Source organism: Aptenodytes patagonicus, chromosome 20 (assembly GCF_965638725.1).
Source record: "Aptenodytes patagonicus chromosome 20, bAptPat1.pri.cur, whole genome shotgun sequence".
Classification (NCBI taxonomy): domain Eukaryota; kingdom Metazoa; phylum Chordata; class Aves; order Sphenisciformes; family Spheniscidae; genus Aptenodytes; species Aptenodytes patagonicus.
Window position 1 is genome coordinate 706,568 of NC_134968.1, and position 20,632 is coordinate 727,199.

A 20,632-nucleotide genomic window follows, 5' to 3' on the forward strand; every position below is an offset into this window, starting at 1 on the left:
CAGCCCCTCCCGGGACCCCCCCCCCCGTGCCCGGGGCCGTGGGACAGGGCTGGGCAGCGCTGCCCCCCGGGGACCCGCGGGGCCGGGAGGGGCTGCCGGCGTATTTTGTGCGCGGGGCCGGTTCGGAGGCTCAGGGAAGGGTGTCTCGGGGGGTGGGGTGGGGTGTCCGGGGGGGGGTTCCCGGGGGACACGGCGCCTCCCTCCGCGGCTGTCGGCTCCCCGGCGGCTGCAGTTGATGTTACCCCCCGCCCAGCCCCGCTTCCCCCCGCCCCAACGGGAAATAAAGGCTCTATTTTTCCAGCCCCGGCTCCGGGTGAGTCTCTGCCCGCGGCTCCCCTGCTCCTGCGCGGGGCCTGCCCAGGGTCGCCGCTCGCCCCCCACCCGCCCAGCACCGGCACCCCCTTTCCCGGATCCCCGCCGGGGACTCCCGCGCCCCCCCCCCCCCGGACTACAGCTCCCATCGCCCCCCGCGACGGGCGCGCCCTGACGTCACGCCGCCCGGCTCACGTGAGGCGCTGCGTCCGCGAGGGGGCGGAGCCCCTGCGGGGCGGGGTGCCGCTGATTGGCAGGTGCCGCTGCCTGTGGCCGGCGGGCTGGGAGCGGAAGGGGTGGGCGGATCCGGAAGCGGAACGGGTAAAGGCGGAAGTGCGGGCCGGAGCCTGCGAGACTCACCTGCGGCGGGGGGAGCGGCGCTCCGGGCGGTGAGTGGGGCCGGGGGCGGCGGGGCCCGCTCGTCCCGTACCGCCGCGGCGGGGCAGGCTGCGACGCGGCCCGGCCCGCGGGGGCTCCGGGCAGGCGGTGCCCGGCGCGGCTCGGTGCCGAGCCCTGCCCCGGGCGGTTCCTGGCCCGGGGGCCCGGCTCTACCGGGCCCGTGCGCCGCAGACCCGGCTCCCCGGGATCCCGCCCGGCGGGGGGGAGGCAGCCGGGCGGCGCCGCTCCGGGGGCCCCGCGGTGGGGAGCAGAGCGGGGGCTCGGGGCGAGGCCGCCGCGTCCCGGCTGCGCTGTCGGGTTGCGTGAGCTGGGGTCTGGAGCGAGCCGCCGCCAGCGGGGCGGGGGGCTCCGGCATTCGAGGGTGTCCGAAATAAACCTCCCCCCGCCGGGTCCTGGGCGAGCCGGTCCCGCTGGGTGTCCTGGCGAGGCGGGAGAGCGGCGCTGCCGCGGTGCACCGGCGGCTCCGGCCTTGCGGAGTGTGGGGCTGATCTCGTAGCGAGGCGTACCCAGGGAAGGGAGCTGTGCTAGTCGGAAAGATCAGCCCGTCAAAGGTGACGGTCTCGAACTCAAGGAGAACGTCGTGTCTGCGTTGTGGAGTCTTAGGTTTGGCGCTCCTTTGGACTGTTTTTCTCCGTGAGTAGGAAGGGCTCGCGCGGCAGCAAGCACGAGTGCCTGCTGTCGGTGTGCTGGGTCTGCCTGGCTGCTGTTCCCCAACTCCTTTATCTCTTTGTAGTGACGACTGTTAAATGGAATTTGGGGAAGGTGCGGCACCTGTGAGGAGAGATGTGGTACAATATTTTGTTGTAGCTAGTCAGCTGCTGAGGTGGGAACAGAAACTCTAGAAGTCTGAAAGCCCAGCCAGGTTCCCGAGTACAGAACTGCCTAAACGAAGGATTATCTGCTGAAAATAGGTTCTAGTGGAATGGAGACTCTTCTGGCTTGCTGCTGGTGACAAACACAGCCCCTGTGCTCCCCAGGGGGCATTTGTGAAGCGAAATGGTGTTGGTCGACAGCCGGCTGAACATGAGCCGGCAGTGTGCCCAGGTGGCCAAGAAGGCCAATGGCATCCTGGCCTGTATCAGAAATAGTGTGGCCAGCAGGAGTAGGGAAGTGATCGTGCCCCTGTACTCGGCCCTGGTGAGGCCGCACCTCGAATACTGTGTTCAGTTTTGGGCCCCTCACTACAAGAAGGACGTTGAGGTGCTGGAGCGTGTCCAGAGAAGGGCAACGAGGCTGGTGAGGGGTCTGGAGAACAAGTCTTATGAGGAGCGGCTGAGGGAACTGGGGTTGTTCAGCCTGGAAAAAAGGAGGCTGAGGGGAGACCTCATCGCTCTCTACAACCACCTGAAAGGAGGTTGTAGCGAGGTGGGTGTTGGTCTTTTCTCCGAAGTAACAAGTGATAGGACGAGAGGAAATGGCCTCAAGTTGCGCCAGGGGAGGTTTAGATTGGATGTAAGGAAAAATTTCTTTACTGAAAGAGTGGTGAAACATTGGAACAGGCTGCCCAGGGAAGTGGTGGAGTCCCCATCCCTGGAGGTATTTAAAAGACGTGTAGATGAGGCGCTTAGGGACATGGTTTAGTGGGCATGGTGGTGTTGGGTTGACGGTTGGACTCGATGATCTTAGAGGTCTTTTCCAACCTCAATGATTCTATGATTCTATGAAATGTGTGGTGCTGCAGGCTCTTGAATGAGGCACAAAGCCTGCAAGAAAGTTCCGTAGCTTGTCTGGAAGGAAACCCAGACGTGCTCAGATGCAAGGCCGTCCTTGGATCTTCAGCGCGGTGGGAGAGACCGCTGCCTGTAAGCTGAGAGCGTAGTCGGTATGTGATCCTGCAAAGGCTAATAGTGCAGATGTAAGTGTAAGCAACGGGTTTGTAGTGCTAAATCCTGTGAAGACTGCTCGAACCTTATTCCTGGTAATGCTCAAGGTGCTGCTAAAATGCCTGGGGCTGGGTGGGGGCTGTGAGGAGCCATGGCAGTCGTAGTTGCTCTCTGCTAACTAACTGTGACTCCTCACTGTAAACTAACTGTGACTCCTCACTGTAAACTGGTCTGCCAGTGAGACTAAATACAGTGTTGACCTGATCTCAGCTGACCTTTAGCTTGTTGCTTTTGTACATGGCTGTTGGAGTTCTGACCTTGACTGTGTCCAAGCACGTAAGGAAATCGGAGGGAAGAGAGTACACTGAGGTACTATTTTAAGTCTTATGTGGAACAACTTGCATCTACTATTCTTAGCTTTTTGTGTGGTGGGTCAACAAATATTTGAGCTGCCCTGCTTATAGCATGACATCAATTCCGCTTTGCACTAAGTTAGGACTTCTGAGCCTACACTAAAGGCAGAACTCCAAAGCTTGGTTGAAACCAAAAAAAAAGATACTTCTGACTCATAATGGCTTGACATGCCATGCTGTTTGAAAGAACTTTCTTGGAATATCCCATTAATATGGGATATAATACTGCCTTGACTCTGAAAGTCTTACATTTTTTCAGCTTAACTGGATAATAATGTGAAAGAACTGTGACTGAAAAGGGTGAAGAATTCAGAATAGTGTGTGTAGGCAGCTATGGGATGATGTTGGTCTTAATGCATTCTTGGAGTGAGGAGAGCAGGTAAAGCATGAGCCTGTATAGACCTGTAAGGTTAAGAGCAATGTTTAGATTCAGTAACTGGGTCTCATTGCTGAAATCATCTCAGACTTCTCTCGAGTCTCAGCAGTATGCCCGAACAGTCAACTACTTCCATAGCAAAAACCTACCTCTAGAGGCAAACTTTCCCTCTAAGATCCTATAGGCTAATTTAGACTACATTTGTTTTAAGATAGTGCCAGGCAGTGTAGGTCCCTTGAGGCTGTTTAAGTAGGTGCTGATACCCCTTCAGGTGAGGCAGCAACATAGGCAAGACGAAATGGGACTGCTGAAGAAGGATTTAAGCTACTAGAGAGCAGTAAGGGGAAGGCTAGCTTGATGTGTGGGTATGAATATAGTAAAATAAAACATTTGTCTAGTTTTACTATGAACAGAGTTGGGTTTAGGTCCCTTTGCTTTACTAGTGAAACCAATAATGGATTGGGCAGTGTCTGAAACAAAACTGTCTAGTAACATATTCATACTCTGTGTGCTTGGCCAAACTTAACTGTTGTGATGAGAAGTGGAATTGCTTCTGCAAAGAGCAAAGCTCTTCTGCATCTAAAGAGGGATCAGCTCTAGAATTGCTCTAGGCCCTGCTGGTCGTCAGCACTTGATCCTAACTTCTTAAACTGCCGCATGATTAGCGGATAGGTGGTCATGGCATTTCCCAGAAAAGGGAGGGGGAAAGAATGCCAAGTACTTTCAGACACAGGAAATGAAATGGGAACGTTTCTAATGAAGTGGGTGTAGCCCAAAGTATTTCGGTCAGCATACTTAAAAGAGGGTAGAATGTAGAAACGGCAGAGTCAGCTGTCTTCTTCCCTTGGGGTATGAAGTTTGAAGTCCTCTTATGCAAGTTCTGTTAAGTCATCAGAGTAACACTATGAAAACACTCCAAATGCTAGCCAGAAACAATGAACATTCCTGGAAGTGACAGTATCGGGGAAGAATAAAGCTTCATCTAAATCCTAAAAGGAACGCTTTCCTCCCCTGGAGCACAGGAATGAACTGCTGGAGTAGTTCTACAATAAACAGATAAGAAAATGCTGGTTTTTGTGTTTGCTTTTATTTGGTAGAGCTCCAAATAAGGAGCTGCTAGAGGCAAGAGATCTTTGTGCGGTCTGGAAAAGATATTATGAAGGTCACTGACTCTTTTTGCAGAGAAGACAGCTGTTTTCTGCTTTGCATTGTTAATGATCTTGCCGCCTTGTTCACAGAATAGTAGGTGCTGTCTAAAGGCACATGTTGTTGGACTTGTAGTCAAAATTAAGCTGAGTCTTTTGAGGGTGTGCTGAGTAGTGGACAATATCAAGAACAGGGGTTAGAAGAACCTTGCCTGAATTCTGCCTTGCAGAATTAAAAACTTGATGCTTTTGTTCAGTTTGTAGTTGGTCCAGACTGCACTCATGAGTTGCTCCTTCAACCTGGCTGTGCCTCATCTTCTGTGAAATAGGACTAAGTTCCTGCAGTATCAAGGATAACTAAAAGTAGGTAAGACCCCCAAGAGGGAGTTAATGTGGGGACAGGGAATATGGAGGCTTTGCTCCCTACAACTAGTGAGAAGCTTATGTGAAATGAAGGTGATGCAAAACTCTTCCACAAAAGTCTTACGCTGCAATTCATACCTTCTCATGCCACTTTTCATTCCACTCTTTTTAAAGCAGTCTTTGCAAGTGTATTGTCTCCATAGCTCAGCTAAGTAGAGTTTGATCAGTGCTGAAAGCTTGCATTCATGGGTCTTCTGTCACTTGGATCTGGTGTGAGTTCTCTTGCTACCGTGTCAACACAACTCGGGGTTTGGTGGCCCTGGTTAGAACGTGAGTTCTGGTGTTATCCCTGTTGCTTTCCTGATACATGAGGACCAGGCAGAAGCACTACGCCTCAGCCTGCCCTCACCGCATGTTTCTCTGTTGAGCTATGGTGATCTAATAGGACACTAACTGCAGTTTTAAAAGCAATTAGTCATGCTATTCTGCAGAATTAAAACCCCCACTGGATTAGGCATGGAACTTCCTTGTGCTGCCAGTGTGACCAACATGGTAATAACTATTGTTGCTGATACCTATTCAGCTTGAGTATAAAAAAATTTAGCTCCAAGGTAGCATCAGTAAGTGTAATGTCTTTTTACCTCATGAGATGTTTTCAAGAATTCCTGCTAAAGGATAACCACTTAAACCTAGGAAACCCTTCTGAGGGGATGTGTATGGGGTTAAACTGGCTAGAAGAAGGCTTGAGGGAGCTTTATAACTCCCTTTGAGCAAAGTCCTGCACTTCTTGACTCAGTCGTGCAGGCTGTGATCTTTTCCTAATCTTCCAAAGAGTCAGATCAGCTTTGTAGGATGCATGGGTATTCCTGGCTTCACAGTTTAACAGTCTTAGACCTGACTTGCCTAGTTCAAGCAGGTGACATCTAGCAACTGAGACTTAGTCTCAAACTGAGCAGTAGCTTTCTGTATATAACAATGAGTTCTGAGCTGGTCTGGACTTCAGACGATCTTGTCCGAGCTGCCTGTTCAGGTCGGATCTTCATTTTGACCACTTGTGCTTGGCACTGTGCAGCACCCTGTCATTAGGGCCTCATGTATGAGACCCTGCTAAGTGGCAGAAACTTGGCCTTCATCACAACTTCTTCTCTTGGGTTTGTCTTGCCTTAAAGGCTCTGTTAATCTAGCTTTAGAGATGACCCAAGGAAGATGGCTCCATTTCACTGTGCTTGGCAACTGTCCTTCATAAGACCAGGCTTGCAAAGCAATGGAAAGGCTTCTTCTGCTGGCTTGGCCCTGGATTGCCCAGCTAGATGTAGCTGCATGTTGTACTGTCCTGCTAGCTCAGCTGCACATAGCATCTGCGCTGGATTGAGTCGTAACTGCAGGGTAGCGGCCTTGAAATCTCTGATAGAATTGTTTTTGAAAAGCTGCTTTGAAAAACAGCCAGCTGCTGGGGCTGCTTTGGAGGCCATGGCTCTGCAGATGTCAGGAAACAGATGCAGGTATTAAAAGCACGAAAAGGAGCTGGTATTACAGATTCTACTACACTTCAGAACTGTAGCTACCAACAAAAAGTAATTTAACTTTTTGCTGATGTAAAGTCTATTAACCTCTGAATTAAACTGAGTGTGCCCAAGTCTTTGGGAGGCTTGGGCATGAGACTCTGCAGAGAAGTTGTGAATTATGATAGTGTAAAAACCATAGGAGTACATCTGAAACTGCTGTCTGGGCTGACTTAGGTCTGAATCTACACTTTAAGGCTATAGTGCAGCTCCTGACAACTGCAATGACTAGTTCCCCAATTTAGAGCTGTTACTGAAGCTCCAGATTAAAGCCTTACTGATCAAGAGACTAAGTGTTCTTTGTTTGTGGAGGGAAGTGTGTGTTGTCTGTAGAAAGATGAAGTATTAAAACTGATTGGACTTTATGGGTCTGAGGGGCTGAGGTCAGTACTTGCAAGTCTGTTTCCTGGTTCATCTCATCGGTAAGGGCTGGATCTGTTGCTCCTTCCTCTGCAGTGTGGACTCTACTGCAGTAAGGCTTTTGAAGTTTGTTCTTATTAATCATATTAATGTGTTGGAAAACCAGGCTGACACTCCATGCTATGCTAATCTGGGCTAGTGGAGTCTGTGTTGTTCTGATGGGTCTGACACTTGCTGCTGGTCCTGCTCGTGGAAGTTGCTTGTGAATCTGGGTCCTAAAGCTGACTTGCCAGTTCTGGGTGGGAGCAAGGTAGTACAAGCTTCCTGCTAGCGGTGGCTAGCTGCCCATTCAGTGTTAGGTGAAGCAAAACCACTCAGTAACTTCAGGGGTTGCTTTGCCAAGAAATTCATGTAATGCTGTCAGCTATTTAACGAGATAAATACTTCACTGGGGCTTTTGTCTTGAGTATTTTGATTCTAAGCCAACAAGTCCACAGTTAAATGGTTTCTTGCATAGCTGAGAGCAGAAGCAGTCCTCTTGGGTAACTAGATTCTTTGGGATTGGGTTTCTAAATATCGCCAGCTTTCAGAGTAGTCTTTGCTACTGGGTGAACACAGGGCAAAAATATCAGATTCTGAACTTCTGACACCTTAAACTAGGAGCTTCCTTGTGATAGGCAGTCTTGTGAAGCAATTGTCTCGTGCAGGGGTTGATCATGGGGATCTGATAGTAATTGGCCTGTGGAGATTGGGGTTCTTGTACTGGGCTGGTTTGTTTGAAATGAGCTCTTGTGCTAGTCTCAAGCATCCTATCAGCTCTGGAGAACTGCCTTGCTCTTGGGTAGGCTGGGAATGCAGCAGTGCTGGCATGTGCTTTCTCATGTAGGGCATTCAGATTCTTGAATTCAATATTCATGGGAGCGTACAAGCCCCTACAACAAATCCTGGCAAACAGATGAAGTGTTGAGAGGAGCATAAACTGCAGAAGTGATAGACCTAGAGTTCTTGGTTGTTGGACAGCATCAGGCATTGAAAACTTGTCTTTGATCTCAAAGCAAACGAGAGACTGTTCCAAGAGTTTACAATAAAAAAAATTGGTACTTTTGCCTGTGTGATGCAGAGCTGAGTGCGCTTCAGTAAGCAGGAGGCAGGTAGGGCAAGTAAACCAGCATGTACCTTTTTATGGATCTTGTGACATCACAAGCTGCTGAGTTTCACTAGTTACAAGAAGCTAGTAGGAAAATCAATGCTTGTTAATCGTGATTACAAGAATACCCTGTCATACCCTTCCTTCTCATGGTCTTGACTTCTTGAATTATTATGGCAAGCTGCAACTTCAGCTGCTTTTACTTGTCTGCACAGTATCACTATAGTTATTTTGGTCTGACTGACCCATGGCTTGAGAGTTACCCCCTTGCGGGGAGGGGTGCATGCCCAATTCACTCTGCTGGAAGAGGGGATGAACAGCCTCCCTGAGCATCAGAAATGGCTTCATGCAGCATGAAGCACTCCATTTCTCAAACTGATAATCACTGATCAGTGTGGGCTGATCTAGCGCAGATCCAGGCTGTGTAGTTTAGCTGGCTGTTACTTCTGCATTCAGCAGAGTGGAGTTCTGTTTCTGACAGGAATGTAAAAATCCTCAAAGATGTTGGCATTAGCAAAAAGTGCCAAAGTGATCATCCTGCAATGGAGAGTTCTCACTGTCTACAGCTTTGGTAGTCGCTCACTCCAATTATTTGGTCTTTCTGTGAACATCAGCAGAAATACTAAGCTGGTCATTCTGATCTCGTGTATGTTCTCAGCCTGAGACCCTTAGTGAGATGGCTGCAGTTAGGGTCATCTGAACTGCATAAATTCCACCCAAATGTCCTAAAGATCTGGCAGCTTCTCAGGTGGACATGAAGTCATATAATCCTGCAGGCAAATGTCAAACCATCTTTAGGTGGTGATCAGGTTCTCCATAATTAAAAGTGGTCACAGGCTCTAGCTGCTTGACTACTTGCTCTGATCAGTAGCTCTCCATGATGAGTTGGACATACAGACATGCTTGCTTAATTCTGTTTGAGTTCATGTAGCACAACCAGATGGCGATGTGAATCGAGATCTGTGAAATATAGGTCATACTAAGACTTGAGGATGTCAACAGGCTCATTTCCTTGTTTTGCTCTGGGAATCACCCCTATCATATTTCAGGAGGTCATAACTCAGTAGAGGCATGATTCACGTGGCATTTAATGTGCAGAATGTTAGTCTGAAACAGTGACAGAGCTTACGTACTGCTGATAGACTGCCCTGGTAAATGAATACAAGGTTAAACAAGCAAAAACTGTTCTCTTGCAGACTCTGGTTAGAGGAGAAACTCTAAAAGGTGGAAACTTTTTCAGGCTGGTAGAGATGTAGAGCTGCTGATGTCTCTTGAACCTGGTGGTAACCAGGCTGCTCCTGGCCAGAGCTGCAGAACACTGCTTCCTTGCTGTCCAGCAAAACAAGTTGCTAATTTGCTTCCTATCAAGCTTTCTCATCCTGTCAAAAGAGTGTTTGTCCTTTCTCGGAAGAGGAGGTGGGGGTCCTGACAGTGTTACTGGCCTTTGCAAGGACTCAGCTCTGAAGTGTAATTTCTTCACTGACTTAAGCCAAGACTGGACAGACCACTCAAAGCAATGGCTTCTTCACAGCTTGGGCTACTGAAACATCTCACTGCATTGACAAGTTACTCCTCATGGCTTCTCTCCTACCTGCTAGCTTCAGTGAACGGTACTGGCTTAACAGTGGGTTTCCGACTTGCCTTCTGGTCAAAACAATTTGAGGTTGAATGTCTCTGTAGGTCAGAGTATGCTCAAGTGGTTCTGTGTTTTGAAAGCTGAAGAGGTTCTTCAGCCGATGACACTAATGGGGTATCCCTCCAGATGAGCTCTTGGACTGAAATGGCTGTAGGTTTCCTATCAAACTATGGAATTGAGCTGAAACTTGAGACGTAATTAAAGTAGCCTCACAGCAGTCACAACTGGGCAGGCTTTGCTCTGGAAAGCAGGTATTTGAAACTCTTCTTTGGTAAGCTGCTGTGTTGAGGCAGGCCTGAGCCTTGTTCACAGGACACACTGTTCCAGGTCAGACCCGTTTCCACTTGCTTTAAGTTTCTTATTCATAGGAATCTGGTATTTGCTGGGTAAATGCTGCATGTACTCCAGCGTGAGAGCATACCCAGAGTTTCCTTGGGGGTACACTCAGAACAAGGAGAAATTGGCTTTCGGGGGATTTTGTTTTTGCAGTTGTCTCCGTCAGTAAGATGCTTGGGCTATGAGAGTTGAAGGGAGAGCGGCGGTGCAGAGCAGATGCAGTCAGCTGTAGCATTTGCCATTGGCAGGAAGTGGGAGTTGTGATGAGAACAGGAAATAGGCCGAAATCTGTGTAACTGTGCGCTTTGAAAGCACTCCTGTTCTCTGCTGCCTGCAGCTGAAACGGTTGGGAAGGCACTGAGACTTCACTTGTGGTTAACTGTGGATGTAAAACAGCTTGTATTGCTGCTCTTGCCATGGTTTTGTGCTTCTGCACGGCCCTAGAGATTTGGTGCTGGTGAATTGAGTGCTGGGGAGATGGGATGGCGGTTCTGATCGTGGGTGATGCTACCTGTTTGTGCTGTTCAGCATAGCTGGACTTGAACAGTCTTCTCATGAAGGATGTGGCCAGTAGCCTGATGACCTGCAATGATGTGGGATAAGGACAATGAGGCAGCTGGGACGGGGTGTGGGAAGCATTAGGTGTTGACTCTGCATTTGCATCAAGCTGTCAAGACTCTTGTTTGGTGGTAAGTACTCACTTCCAGCAGGGATGGGGAGTAGTTGCTTTCAGTCTGAGTACACAGCCTGTGCCCAGAGAGTGGCTGCTACCAAATGACTTCCCTCCCTGTGACAGGCTGCTTGCGTAGCAATTCAAAGGCCTTCTTCAGGACTGCTCTAAGATGCTGTATTTAATGGCTTGGTGCGAGTGCCTCTAAACTAACAGACTGAATATAGAAACTCCCTTTGTCTGAATGCCTTGTGATCTGAAGGACTGACATGCAGGACTGCTTCCTGTAATGGCTTATGTGGGCACTTGAACATTTCTGTATTGCATTGATAGTCTGAAGTTGCTACCTTGTGAACTTGGGAGAGGAGGAAGGAGCTAAAGGTCAACCTCAGTTACCTCCATGAACAGAGTAATTGTTGTTTTAATAGACGAAGCTCTAATAACACCAATTGGTGTGCTGACTATTCTTTACTTGCCTCGCCCTAGCAAGGTGTGTGTAACATCTACACATAGTGGAAGTGCTGGAGGGCCCACTGGTGGGGAGGAAAGTTTGTTACCAATATCCCTTCTCCAGGGAGGCTCAGAAGACTTAAGGTCCTGCTGAAGGAGCTGCTGACTGACAGAAACTGCCTGATAGTGCTGTGGTGCATGCAGTTGATAACTTTCCACTGTGGAAAGGAATCACCGCTTGCCTGTGCTGATGGTGGCTGCAGATCAAACCCATCCTCTAGAACTGGTATGGCTAGTCCATGAGTGTGTCACTAACTCTGACCTCCTCTTCCAGTTGCAACCTGCCTCCAGGTGGATCTTAGTGCAGAACCTGCAGCATCCTTAACTCTTGGCACTCCTGCACTTAGGCCACAATGGCAGGTCGAGGTGGAGCTGCTCGACCGAATGGACCGGCTGCTGGAAACAAAATCTGCCAGTTTAAACTTGTTCTCTTGGGAGAGTCAGCAGTGGGGAAGTCCAGCCTTGTTCTGCGCTTTGTGAAGGGGCAGTTCCATGAGTACCAGGAGAGCACGATTGGAGGTGAGTGCCAACTCCAAATACCTATGGCTAGAAGATGCTGGCCTCACTAATGCAGTCCAGGGGTATCAGAAGTATTAATGGCTATTTCAGTCCGGTCTGGGGTTTTTGTTAGAGTCAAGCAGCTAATGCTTTAACTCTTGGTTTACAACTTGTCTGTTGGTGTGAAGATCAGCACAGCAGAGAATAATGCTATGGCAACCATGCACTCTGCCTCTCAGGCGTCTTCAGTTCCAGTGCTTGGATTCCTGCTTCTAATTAGAACTGAGGCCTTCAGCTTGATTTATAGCCCTTAATTATCTTTTCAGACCATGACCTGGGATCTTGGGGTTGTTTCTAGCCTGATACTGTTAACTACTTCCACAGGTCTTTCAGATCTAGTAGTTCTTTAGCTTGAAATCATTAGCACAGTGTCACCAATCAAAGGTCGGTTGGCACCTGGGTCTCTGGGCAGTAATACTGGAAGGTGCGTACTGAGAAAAGGCTTGATTTGTCCCTATAGTAATCCATGCAGGGAATAAGTATAGCTGTAAGTATAGCTTATGGGCAAGCAGGGCTTAATGCTCTGCTGCAGAGAGCCATGTGGGCAACTCTGCTGTTCTGCTTCAATCTGTATCCAAGGCTGGTTGCCTTTATCCTAGTTGTAACGCATGGTATTATACTTGCTGGAACAAGAAAATAACCAGTTACTAAATTGGGGAGTGCAGTGTGACTGGGCTGACTTCAGTGCTTTGGCACTGTGGTGCTCTCCAAAGCTAATCCTGGTGATGTTGCAGCTGTACTGCATGATCTGCGAGAGGAGGCTAGGGAGGGGACTGGCAGTGCTGCTGCTTCAGTGGCTGTCTGCTGCCCGGGCTCTCAGGGCCACCTTCCTGTCAGCTGCATGGTGGCTCTTGGGTTCTTCTGTGCAAGGAGCTTGATGATACAGCAGAGCTGCAGCTTCCACAACAAGTGGCACTGCACTGGCCTCTGTCTGGGGCTTCTGCTCACTCCCATGCAAAAGCAGAACTGCCCCAAGCTCCTGGCTCTCGCTGCAGGGGCTCTCCAGCTGGAGGTAAGGCAAACATGCACCTTCTCTTTCAGCTGCCTTCCTAACACAGACAGTCTGTCTGGATGACACAACGGTGAAGTTTGAAATATGGGATACAGCAGGACAAGAGCGATATCACAGTCTGGCACCAATGTATTACCGAGGCGCCCAGGCGGCCATTGTTGTCTACGACATCACTAACACAGTGAGTACTGCGTAGGGCTGTGAGTGTTGACTGGGGAGGAGGTGTTTGCGCTTGCAGCTCGTGCTTCTCAGTTCCCTGGGAGAGTGTCTGGGTTCAGAGTCCCTGCAGATGCCTGCCTGCAGGTACTGAGTTTCTTGAAAACTGCTAATAGCCTCTTCCTCAGTTCTGACCAAGGCTGTCTATGCTGATAAAGGATCCTGCTACAAAGTGCTGTAGAGGCAGAACACTTCTTACAGGAAAGACTTGTTCTAATCATATCTTCACTGTGGATTAATAAGAGGCTGCCTTTCCTGACTGCTGCCTCCTGTTTGCTTCCAGGACACATTTGTACGAGCCAAGAACTGGGTGAAAGAGTTGCAGAGGCAGGCTAGCCCCAATATTGTAATTGCACTAGCAGGAAACAAGGCAGACCTTGCTACCAAGAGAGCTGTGGACTTCCAGGTGAGTGGGAATCCAGATCAGTTGCCTGAGCAAGTCAGGAAAGCAGCTTTTTGCTTAAGTGGGGGAGATAGTGGCTGTGTGCAACATGCTTTGAGGGAGAGTGGAAGTCAAGATTATGCTGCTGAGGACCCCAGGATGCCACTCAGGGAATTGTAGCCTGCCTTTCCTGTGCACTCCTTTCACAGCACTTGTAGCTCTTGTCTGTAACAGTTATGATGAATGTGGAGAATAAGGCCCACAGAGCACAAACTTCTGTCTTCAGTCTCTTCTGGTGCCTTACTCATCTGGGGCTGTCTTCAGCAGTGTATGAAGCAGCATCTTTTTAGATACAAGATACATGAAGAATCATTCCCAGCTTGTTCTCTACTCTTCACAGCTCTTACCTTGTCTAAGGCAGACTTTCAAGGAGAAGCTCTTATCTCAGACCTCTGCACAGGATTGCTTGTGGTGCATTTACAGTGTGTATTACTCTCCCAGCTAACCAAAGTACAAGGTGTTGTGCTGCTCAGGACATGCTGTGTCTACATTTGGCTCACATGGCTCACAAACAGTCTGTGCTGCTGTACCCCAGCTCAGCTGCTGGGACACCAGCCATGCAGTATGATCAGTGGTGCATGTCTCCCAGCTGTCCTGGCCAGGCAGGGTCAGGGGACTGGGGTGGAATGTCTTGCCTGGGGTGGGACAGGGTTTCTTTGGTGTTTAGTTTGCCAGCAAGTGAAGCGTGTTAAGTCTGCTTGGGCCTCCTCTTGGCAGGATGCCGTTATCGCTCTAATGTGATTGTTTGTAGGATGCACAAACATATGCAGATGACAACAGCTTGCTGTTCATGGAGACATCGGCAAAGACGGCGATGAATGTGAATGAAATCTTCATGGCGATAGGTAACAGCTTGTGTGCAGAAGGATGGCTGGAGTAGCTCTGAGCACCAGCAGTGCAGCCCACTGGAAACATGGGAGCTCCTCTGTCAGCCAGGGTCTGGAGGCTCTTACTGGAGTAGATGGCCAGTTTGCTGTACTTCTGTGAACAGTCACTCACTCCCTGAGTGTTTGGAGCCTTTGCCTTGCAAAGCCTGTTCCCTCTCTCCCTTTATCTGGGGTGGTGAGTAAGGAAGGAGCATGACTGATGACAGCCAGAACTAGAAGTGAGTTTGTTTGCTGTACTTGTGCTGCTAGCAGTGTCCAATCCCAAACTCCTTAAGAGGTGAGGGCTTGGGCCAGAGCAGGGCTGAGCCCAGCCTGTGACCTGCAGTGGGGAGGAGGTTGGCCTCTGTAGAGGAGCCTGCTAATGTCTTGTTTCTTTCTAGCCAAGAAACTGCCAAAAAATGAACCCCAGAACGCTCCTGGTGGCCCAGGTAGGAATCGGGTGGTTGACCTTCAGGAGAGCAGTCAGCCTAGCAGGAGCCAGTGCTGCAGCAATTGAGCAGCTGTTCCCGCCTGACGGAGCCCTTGAATGACGTGACTGGAATCCACGCTAACAATCGCACTTACCGTAGAGCGGCTGCTGCCGGTGGCTGCTGTGATTTCTCCATCCCTTTCTGATCATAGGCTGGAGGGAGTTCTTCCACCTGCACCTTTCTGTACAAATACTAATTCAATTCTAAGTCTTAAGTCACTTTTTTAATATATGAACTTCTACTCTTCCCTCTTCCTGGTGGTGGTGGATGCATGACCTGGTGTCTGCCCAGCCAGCTCATCCCTTCCCACGGGTGAGGGCCAGCAGCACCCAGGTCCCACAGTACTGTAGTTCACTATTGGAAACAAAGGGATATTGAGACTAGGCAACCTTGTTTAAAATTACCCGTATGTAAAAGCTAAGGCTAATACCAGTACGATATGCCTAGAACAACCACTAAACTGTAGCATTATAGTGACAAACTCTGGCTCTTCAGCCATGTATTGACCAAATCAATTATGAGTATTCTGGGGTGGGGCAGAGGGAAGCAAAACTGGTTTCTTCTGTATTTTGTATTGTATGTTTCTTCATGTAACCAATCAGTATCTTGTCAATATAGTACATACAACTAGCTGCCTGTTGTCTTTATTTGTGTTGGACTCTAGCATGCCAACTCTTTTTTTTTCTATCTCTGGTTCTGTTGTAATGCACTAATCCTGTTGCAACTTTTGCAAAAATCTTGTATAGAAAATTGTCCTTTTTTTGATGGTTGTGATGCCACTAATGTTGTTAACCCTACTCTAGTGTGAATACACATGGTTTACTGATGTACAGAGGTGGGGTGGGGGAAACCTCGGATAACTTGTCAGTGGAAACAATATGTATTGCAAAAGCCTGTAATTCCACAAAGTATGAAGGGAGGTATTAAAATGGCTTCTGTTGCCAGACTCTAACTGATGTTGGCTGCTGCCTAGTGCCTAATGCAATGTCTTATGCATACTGGTATTTAAGAGGAACTGTCAACCTAGTCTTCATCACAAACTTCAGTTTTGTGTGATTAAAAAAAAATTTTTATAAACCTATCATAATCAACAATGTTCATGTTTCTTAATCAGCTCAAACCAGAAGGGGAGTGGACCAGAACATAACAGTTGTGCTGGAGGCTGAGGTGCGCTAGGCTGCTTGTGGTGTGTGCAACACCCAGCTCTTCTGTAGGGATGTGTGGCCTTCCTTCCCTGGGCAGGGAGAAACGTGGGCTGCTTGCCCTCAGACCTCTGCGTGCTGTGCCGGCTGCTCCTGCAGCAGCCAGCTCCCCCGAGAGGCAGGAACTCCTTACAATGAGGCTGCAGGTGTTTCAGTAAGTTTGTGGTGTGCTGTGCAGCGGCATGCAAGGAAGTTTGAGGTAAATAGTGGGAATTTTTAGTTGCTTAATACTTCTAGGGGAACTATCTAAACTCAAGTTGGGAAGAGGTGGGGGGACCAGTATGCAGAGCTCAGCTTGACAACTGGACAGGCTTAGGAATACTGTGCTCAAGTATTAATGAACAAAATGGCTCTGTCCCTGGAGGATGATGGCCTTGAAAGATGCTACTCTTCTGTCACTGCTGCATGGACTTGAGATCCTTACACCCATGGGTGAGACCTGGAGTCAGTATGGAAAACAGAGCATCCCCTTGCAGCTCTACTGCTACTATGTGTGCTGGTGGGCCGGTACCATACATGCTTGGGAGAGCTTGAAGATTGTGATGTGCTGGTGCTTGAACCTGCTGCCTCTCCTCAGCTGTGTGTGGCTGCTGAATCTCTGCGAGAGGCACAGCTACAGTCAACTGTGTGACCATCCCTGGGCTGGGCTTGTCCTTGGCTTGCACTGTTGGGGCTCTGAAAGCTCTGCTGGGTACCTGCGAATAAAGTTGTGTGAACAGCCTTGGCTCATGTGGGCTTCATCCTCTATCCAAGGTGCCTTTTGCTCATGCTGCATTTCCTTAAAATCCTGGAAACAGGAAGGGTCTGCAGTGACTCAGTCACTGAGTTCCTGACGTCTGGCTGGAGCACAGGCTGCCTGTGCTGTGTGGGCTCCGGCAGCCTCAGATGGGCTTCACTCGCCTGGTGCTGTGGGTGCTGGTTGTTTCCATCCCCTGCAAGGGAGTCTGGCTGCTCATCTGCCAGAGGAGCAAGAGAGGGACCTGTTGGAGAAGGGCTTCCCCAACTCTGAACAATCTTGTGAGCTCAAATCGAGGTGCTGTTGCCATCTGCTGGCTTCTTGTACTTGGTTCCTGGTTGACAGGGCTTCATTTCTGGCTCCTTCCAGGACTCTGGGTCTCCATCTCTGTGAAGGAGCCTGCAATGCCCTAAGGGGTGTCTTGCTGCTGCCTGAGCATGTAAGGGACTCGGTATCAGGGCTGGGGACCTGTTGCTGGATGCAGAATCACGCGGCAGTGCTCTGCAGAGCAGAGCCTCCTTGCTGCCGGCACCGTGCTGCCACGGGGAAGGGTGGTCCGAACTCAGAGCAGCTTTAGCACAAACAGGCGTGCCTGCCTGCATACCTGCTGCCTGCCCAGGCCTGAGCATGGGTGTTTATGGTGGTTACACACAGTGCCTGGAGATGGGCTTCACCCTCCCTGCTGCTGGGATCCCAGAGGGGGCTCCAGGAGCCCCTTTCCAAGCTGCCTGGGGGGAAAAAATGTGGCTACAACAGGGGCACCCGACACCCAGCCAGGCCCTCCAGCACGGTTGTCTTCCTATTCAGTGGCATTGGCCAGGGAGCGAGGGGCTCTGGAGCTGGTGCAGATGCTGGCAGCAGCATGAGGAGGGGGTAAAGGCAGTATGCCTGCTCTCTGGGACAGCTGCCTCTGCTCCAGCACAGGTGAGTGGGGCTGCCCCTCTCCACTTGGGAGCCTCCTGCCTCCCCCCACTCTGAGCAGCGCTGTGCTCGCAGATCCCTTCCCTCCCTCCGGGTCCGCTGTCGGCCCCATTTTGTGCTGCCCTGAGGCACCAAGAGAGGTTCTTCCCTCTCTGTGCATCTAGCTCCTCTGGCATCAAGAGCTGAGACCAGGGCTCAAGCCTTCCCATCAATCAACACCATGAGAGTACAAGCAGGTTCTATGCAAAAGTATTTTTATTGGATACAAAAACATTCCAGTATAGTGAAAAAAATAACATCATTGGTGATGGAGCTTGTCTGGGCTAAAACCCAAGACTTGCTGCTATCTTCTCCGGTCCTGCCGCGGGCCATCGCTTCCCCTCCCGTTACACCTGGGCTTTGTGGGTGGCTCCATCCTCAGAGGCTGGTCCGGGCTGTGGTGCTGCAGGGCTGACCTGGATGGGCACATTCCTCTCCGGCGCAGCCGGCAGGGCCAGCCTGGGGGCCTCGATGCGGAGCTGCCCCTCCTTGGACAGGGAGCATGTCAGCGCCTCGGCATCCACCTCCTCGGGCACGTCCCACTCCCGCTTCAGCACCTCGTACTTGTAGGAGAAGGAGCCCTTCTCATCGACATTCTGTGTCTCCTTCTGCCCCACCAGCACCACCTTCCTGCCCACCATCTTCACCGACAGCTGCTCAGGAGCAAAGTTCTTGACGTCCTGGCAGATGGAGAAGCCCTCCCCGGAGCCCTGGGTCAGGGCTGTGCTGGTGCTTGGGGCTCGCTCCATGGCGGTGACTCCTTGGCTGCTCAGGAGCTGCTCGAAGCTGCTCATGAACTCCCGAGCTTTCTCCATCTCCTGCTGCAGCTCAGTGAAGATGGTCTCTGCGTGTGGCCAGAGGGTCCTCACCGTGCCCAGCCGGGTGGCCAGGGAGCTGGAGGCAAATGGTGCAAGGTGCATTCGGCAAAGCATCGCTGCTGGTGCTGGTGCTGGTGCTGGTGCTGGTGCTGGTGCTGGTGCTGCTGCTGCTGCTGCTGCTGCTGGCTCTCTGGCTGTCCCCTCTCCAGTGAGCTGGGAGCGATCTGCCCCAGTGCTGCCGCCCGCGGCTTTTATTCCCCTTCCCAGAAGGAGTGGCCTCATGTCGCACATTACGTCATCCTCGGGAGAAGAGCTCAGCTCTTTCCAGCCTGTTCCAGCTCATTCTTGTTACTCATCCATGAGGAGAGGCACCTCTTACGTCATGCCCAGCATACCTTCGCCCTTAGTCTTGCAGCTCTGCTCTCCTGGCTTATAATTAGCAGCATCACCTCAGCCTTCGAACGGGATGCCTGAGCCGCCCCTGCCAAAAATCTGTGGCCTTTCTATTTCCCAGGCAGGGAGTGGGGCTGGGCTCCTCTCCTCCCTGCCTTCTCCCCCTCGCCTGTAGCCAATCCCCCCCCCATCTGCAGGCAGGAGAGCCCCTCTGCCCCCCACCCCGTTTGCAGGACCCTCAGCTGCCTGGGGAGGGACCCCCCAGGTGAGACCAGAAACCAGCCTGTGGGTCCCTCCCCAGGCAGGGTGCACATGCCAGGTGCTATGGAGCCAGGACAGGGGGGCAGGCGGCCCCCGGGGTTGGGGGGGGGCTAGAAAGTGCAAGAGGCGACTGGCAGCAGGTGACGTAGGAACACGTTGCTTTAGGGGTGGGACCACACCCGTGCTGGCCAAAGCGACGCGCTCCTGGCACAGCGTAACCAGCGCTCCGCTGAGCCCCCCAGTGTGGGGGCTGTGGAAAGGGCTTTGCTTGCCCCCCGGCTGGCAGTCCCGCAGGCACTGCTGCATCACGGTGGCTCTGCAGAAACCCGAGCTCCCGGCGGTGACTGCAGCTCCCTATTTGTGGCATGTGACTCGTCCCCAGAAGCAGGCGCTGCTATTTTGGCTGACGGATAATCAGCCTCTCAAAAATAGGCGATGGCTCCAGGAGGGTGCGTGGGTAGAGAGTGTTCTGGAAGGGGCACACCCCTGGGCAGGGGAGGATAAAACCTGCTGCTCCCCGGCCCCAGCCCAGCACCGCTCCAGCCCCTGCACAGAGCCAAGCCGCAGCACACGCCGGGAGCGCGCACCAGGAGCAGAGATGCTTTGCCGCCTGCACTTCATGCCGCCTGCGTCCAGCTCGCTGTTCCCGTGGCTGGGACCCGTCCGCACCCTTTGGCCGCACCCAGGCACCCTCTTTGCCGAGCTGGAGCGAGAGCTGCGGCTGGAGATGGAGAGGGCTCGGGAGTTCATGAGCAGCTTCGAGCAGTTCCTGAGCAGCGGGAGCAGCCACGGACGGATCGGCATCGCTGCAGAGCAAGGCCCGGGTGCCAGCACAGCCCTGACCCAGGGCTCCGGGGAGGGCTTCTCTGTCTGCCAGGACGTGAAGGACTTTGCTCCTGAGCAGCTGTCGGTGAAGATGGTGGGCAGGAAGGTGGTGCTGGTGGGGCAGAAGGAGACACAGAGCACAGACGAGAAGGGCTCCTTCTCCTACAAGTATGAGGTGCTGAAGCGGGAGTGGGACGTGCCCGAGGAGGTGGACGCCGAGGCGCTGACGTGCTCCCTGTCCAAGGAGGGGCAGCTCCGCATCGAGGCCCCCAGGCTGGCCCTGCCGGCTGCACCGGAGAGGAATGTGCCCATCCAGATGGGGCCAGCGGTGGTGCAGCCAACAGCCAGCGCCGATGATGGAGCTGAGCGGGCCAAGGCGTGACAGGGAGCGTTGCAGGGCTGGGCTGAGCCCGGCTGCTGGGGCAGCTGCTGGTCGCAGGGCAGGACCATGTTGGGAATTGTGTGATGGCCCAGTGGGGGGGTCTCTGCCCAAAACATGTAGCTTTTTTGATATGTAATAAATATTTGTGACTTTTATCTGTGTGGCTTCTGTGTTTGCTGGTCTCGCCTGGCCCTGTGCTTTGCAATGCTCCTGGCTGTGCCCACGCAGCAGGACGGCAGGATGGGAAGCCGGGCTGTGCTGGCGCAGGGCACGTCCCTGGCACCTCTCCCCAGCCCTGCCTTGGCAGAGGAGGTTGTTTGAGGGGCTCCAGCACATGCACAGCGCTGAGCATCCCCGGGGGGGCCCTGAGCATCCCCCCGGGCAGCCTTTGGGCACCCGACCCCCATCTTCGGGATGG

At 51.7% G+C, this 20,632-nt stretch overlaps 3 protein-coding genes across 4 annotated transcripts; 2 read left to right on the forward strand and 1 right to left on the reverse strand.

Annotated features, from left to right (window-relative positions):
- Positions 1-632: 632 nt before the first annotated feature.
- On the forward strand, positions 633-16,557 carry RAB5C (RAB5C, member RAS oncogene family). Of its 2 annotated transcripts, XM_076357076.1 has the most exons (6): positions 633-701; positions 11,327-11,571; positions 12,652-12,803; positions 13,122-13,244; positions 14,032-14,125; positions 14,548-16,557. In XM_076357076.1, exons 2-6 carry the CDS (start codon positions 11,406-11,408, stop codon positions 14,661-14,663), a joined length of 651 nt encoding a protein of 216 aa, XP_076213191.1. In that variant the 5' UTR covers positions 633-701; positions 11,327-11,405; the 3' UTR covers positions 14,664-16,557. The 2 variants fall into 2 exon arrangements, with proteins under 2 accessions (XP_076213191.1, XP_076213192.1); XM_076357077.1 differs by lacking the exon at positions 13,122-13,244.
- Positions 16,558-17,733: 1,176 nt separating this feature from the next.
- On the reverse strand, positions 17,734-18,574 carry LOC143169598 (heat shock protein beta-11-like). The gene has a single exon (XM_076357079.1). It carries the CDS (start codon positions 18,465-18,467, stop codon positions 17,883-17,885), a length of 585 nt encoding a protein of 194 aa, XP_076213194.1. The 5' UTR covers positions 18,468-18,574; the 3' UTR covers positions 17,734-17,882.
- A 956-nt stretch (positions 18,575-19,530) lies between these two features.
- On the forward strand, positions 19,531-20,369 carry LOC143169599 (heat shock protein 30C-like). Its single transcript, XM_076357080.1, has one exon. The coding sequence runs from the start codon at positions 19,606-19,608 to the stop codon at positions 20,212-20,214; it is 609 nt and encodes a 202-aa protein (XP_076213195.1). The 5' UTR covers positions 19,531-19,605; the 3' UTR covers positions 20,215-20,369.
- The last annotated feature ends 263 nt before the right edge of the window (positions 20,370-20,632 follow it).

Bases quoted from the DNA above. Each gene is read 5' to 3' on its own strand.
- LOC143169599 (XM_076357080.1), top strand. From the start codon at position 19,606: ATGCTTTGCCGCCTGCACTTCATGCCGCCTGCGTCCAGCTCGCTGTTC.
- RAB5C (XM_076357076.1), top strand. From the start codon at position 11,406: ATGGCAGGTCGAGGTGGAGCTGCTCGACCGAATGGACCGGCTGCTGGA. The intron at 11,572-12,651 runs GTGAGTGCCAAC...CTTCTCTTTCAG, and splicing joins CCAGGAGAGCACGATTGGAG to CTGCCTTCCTAACACAGACA. The intron at 12,804-13,121 runs GTGAGTACTGCG...GTTTGCTTCCAG, and splicing joins TCTACGACATCACTAACACA to GACACATTTGTACGAGCCAA.
- LOC143169598 (XM_076357079.1), bottom strand. From the start codon at position 18,467: ATGCTTTGCCGAATGCACCTTGCACCATTTGCCTCCAGCTCCCTGGCC.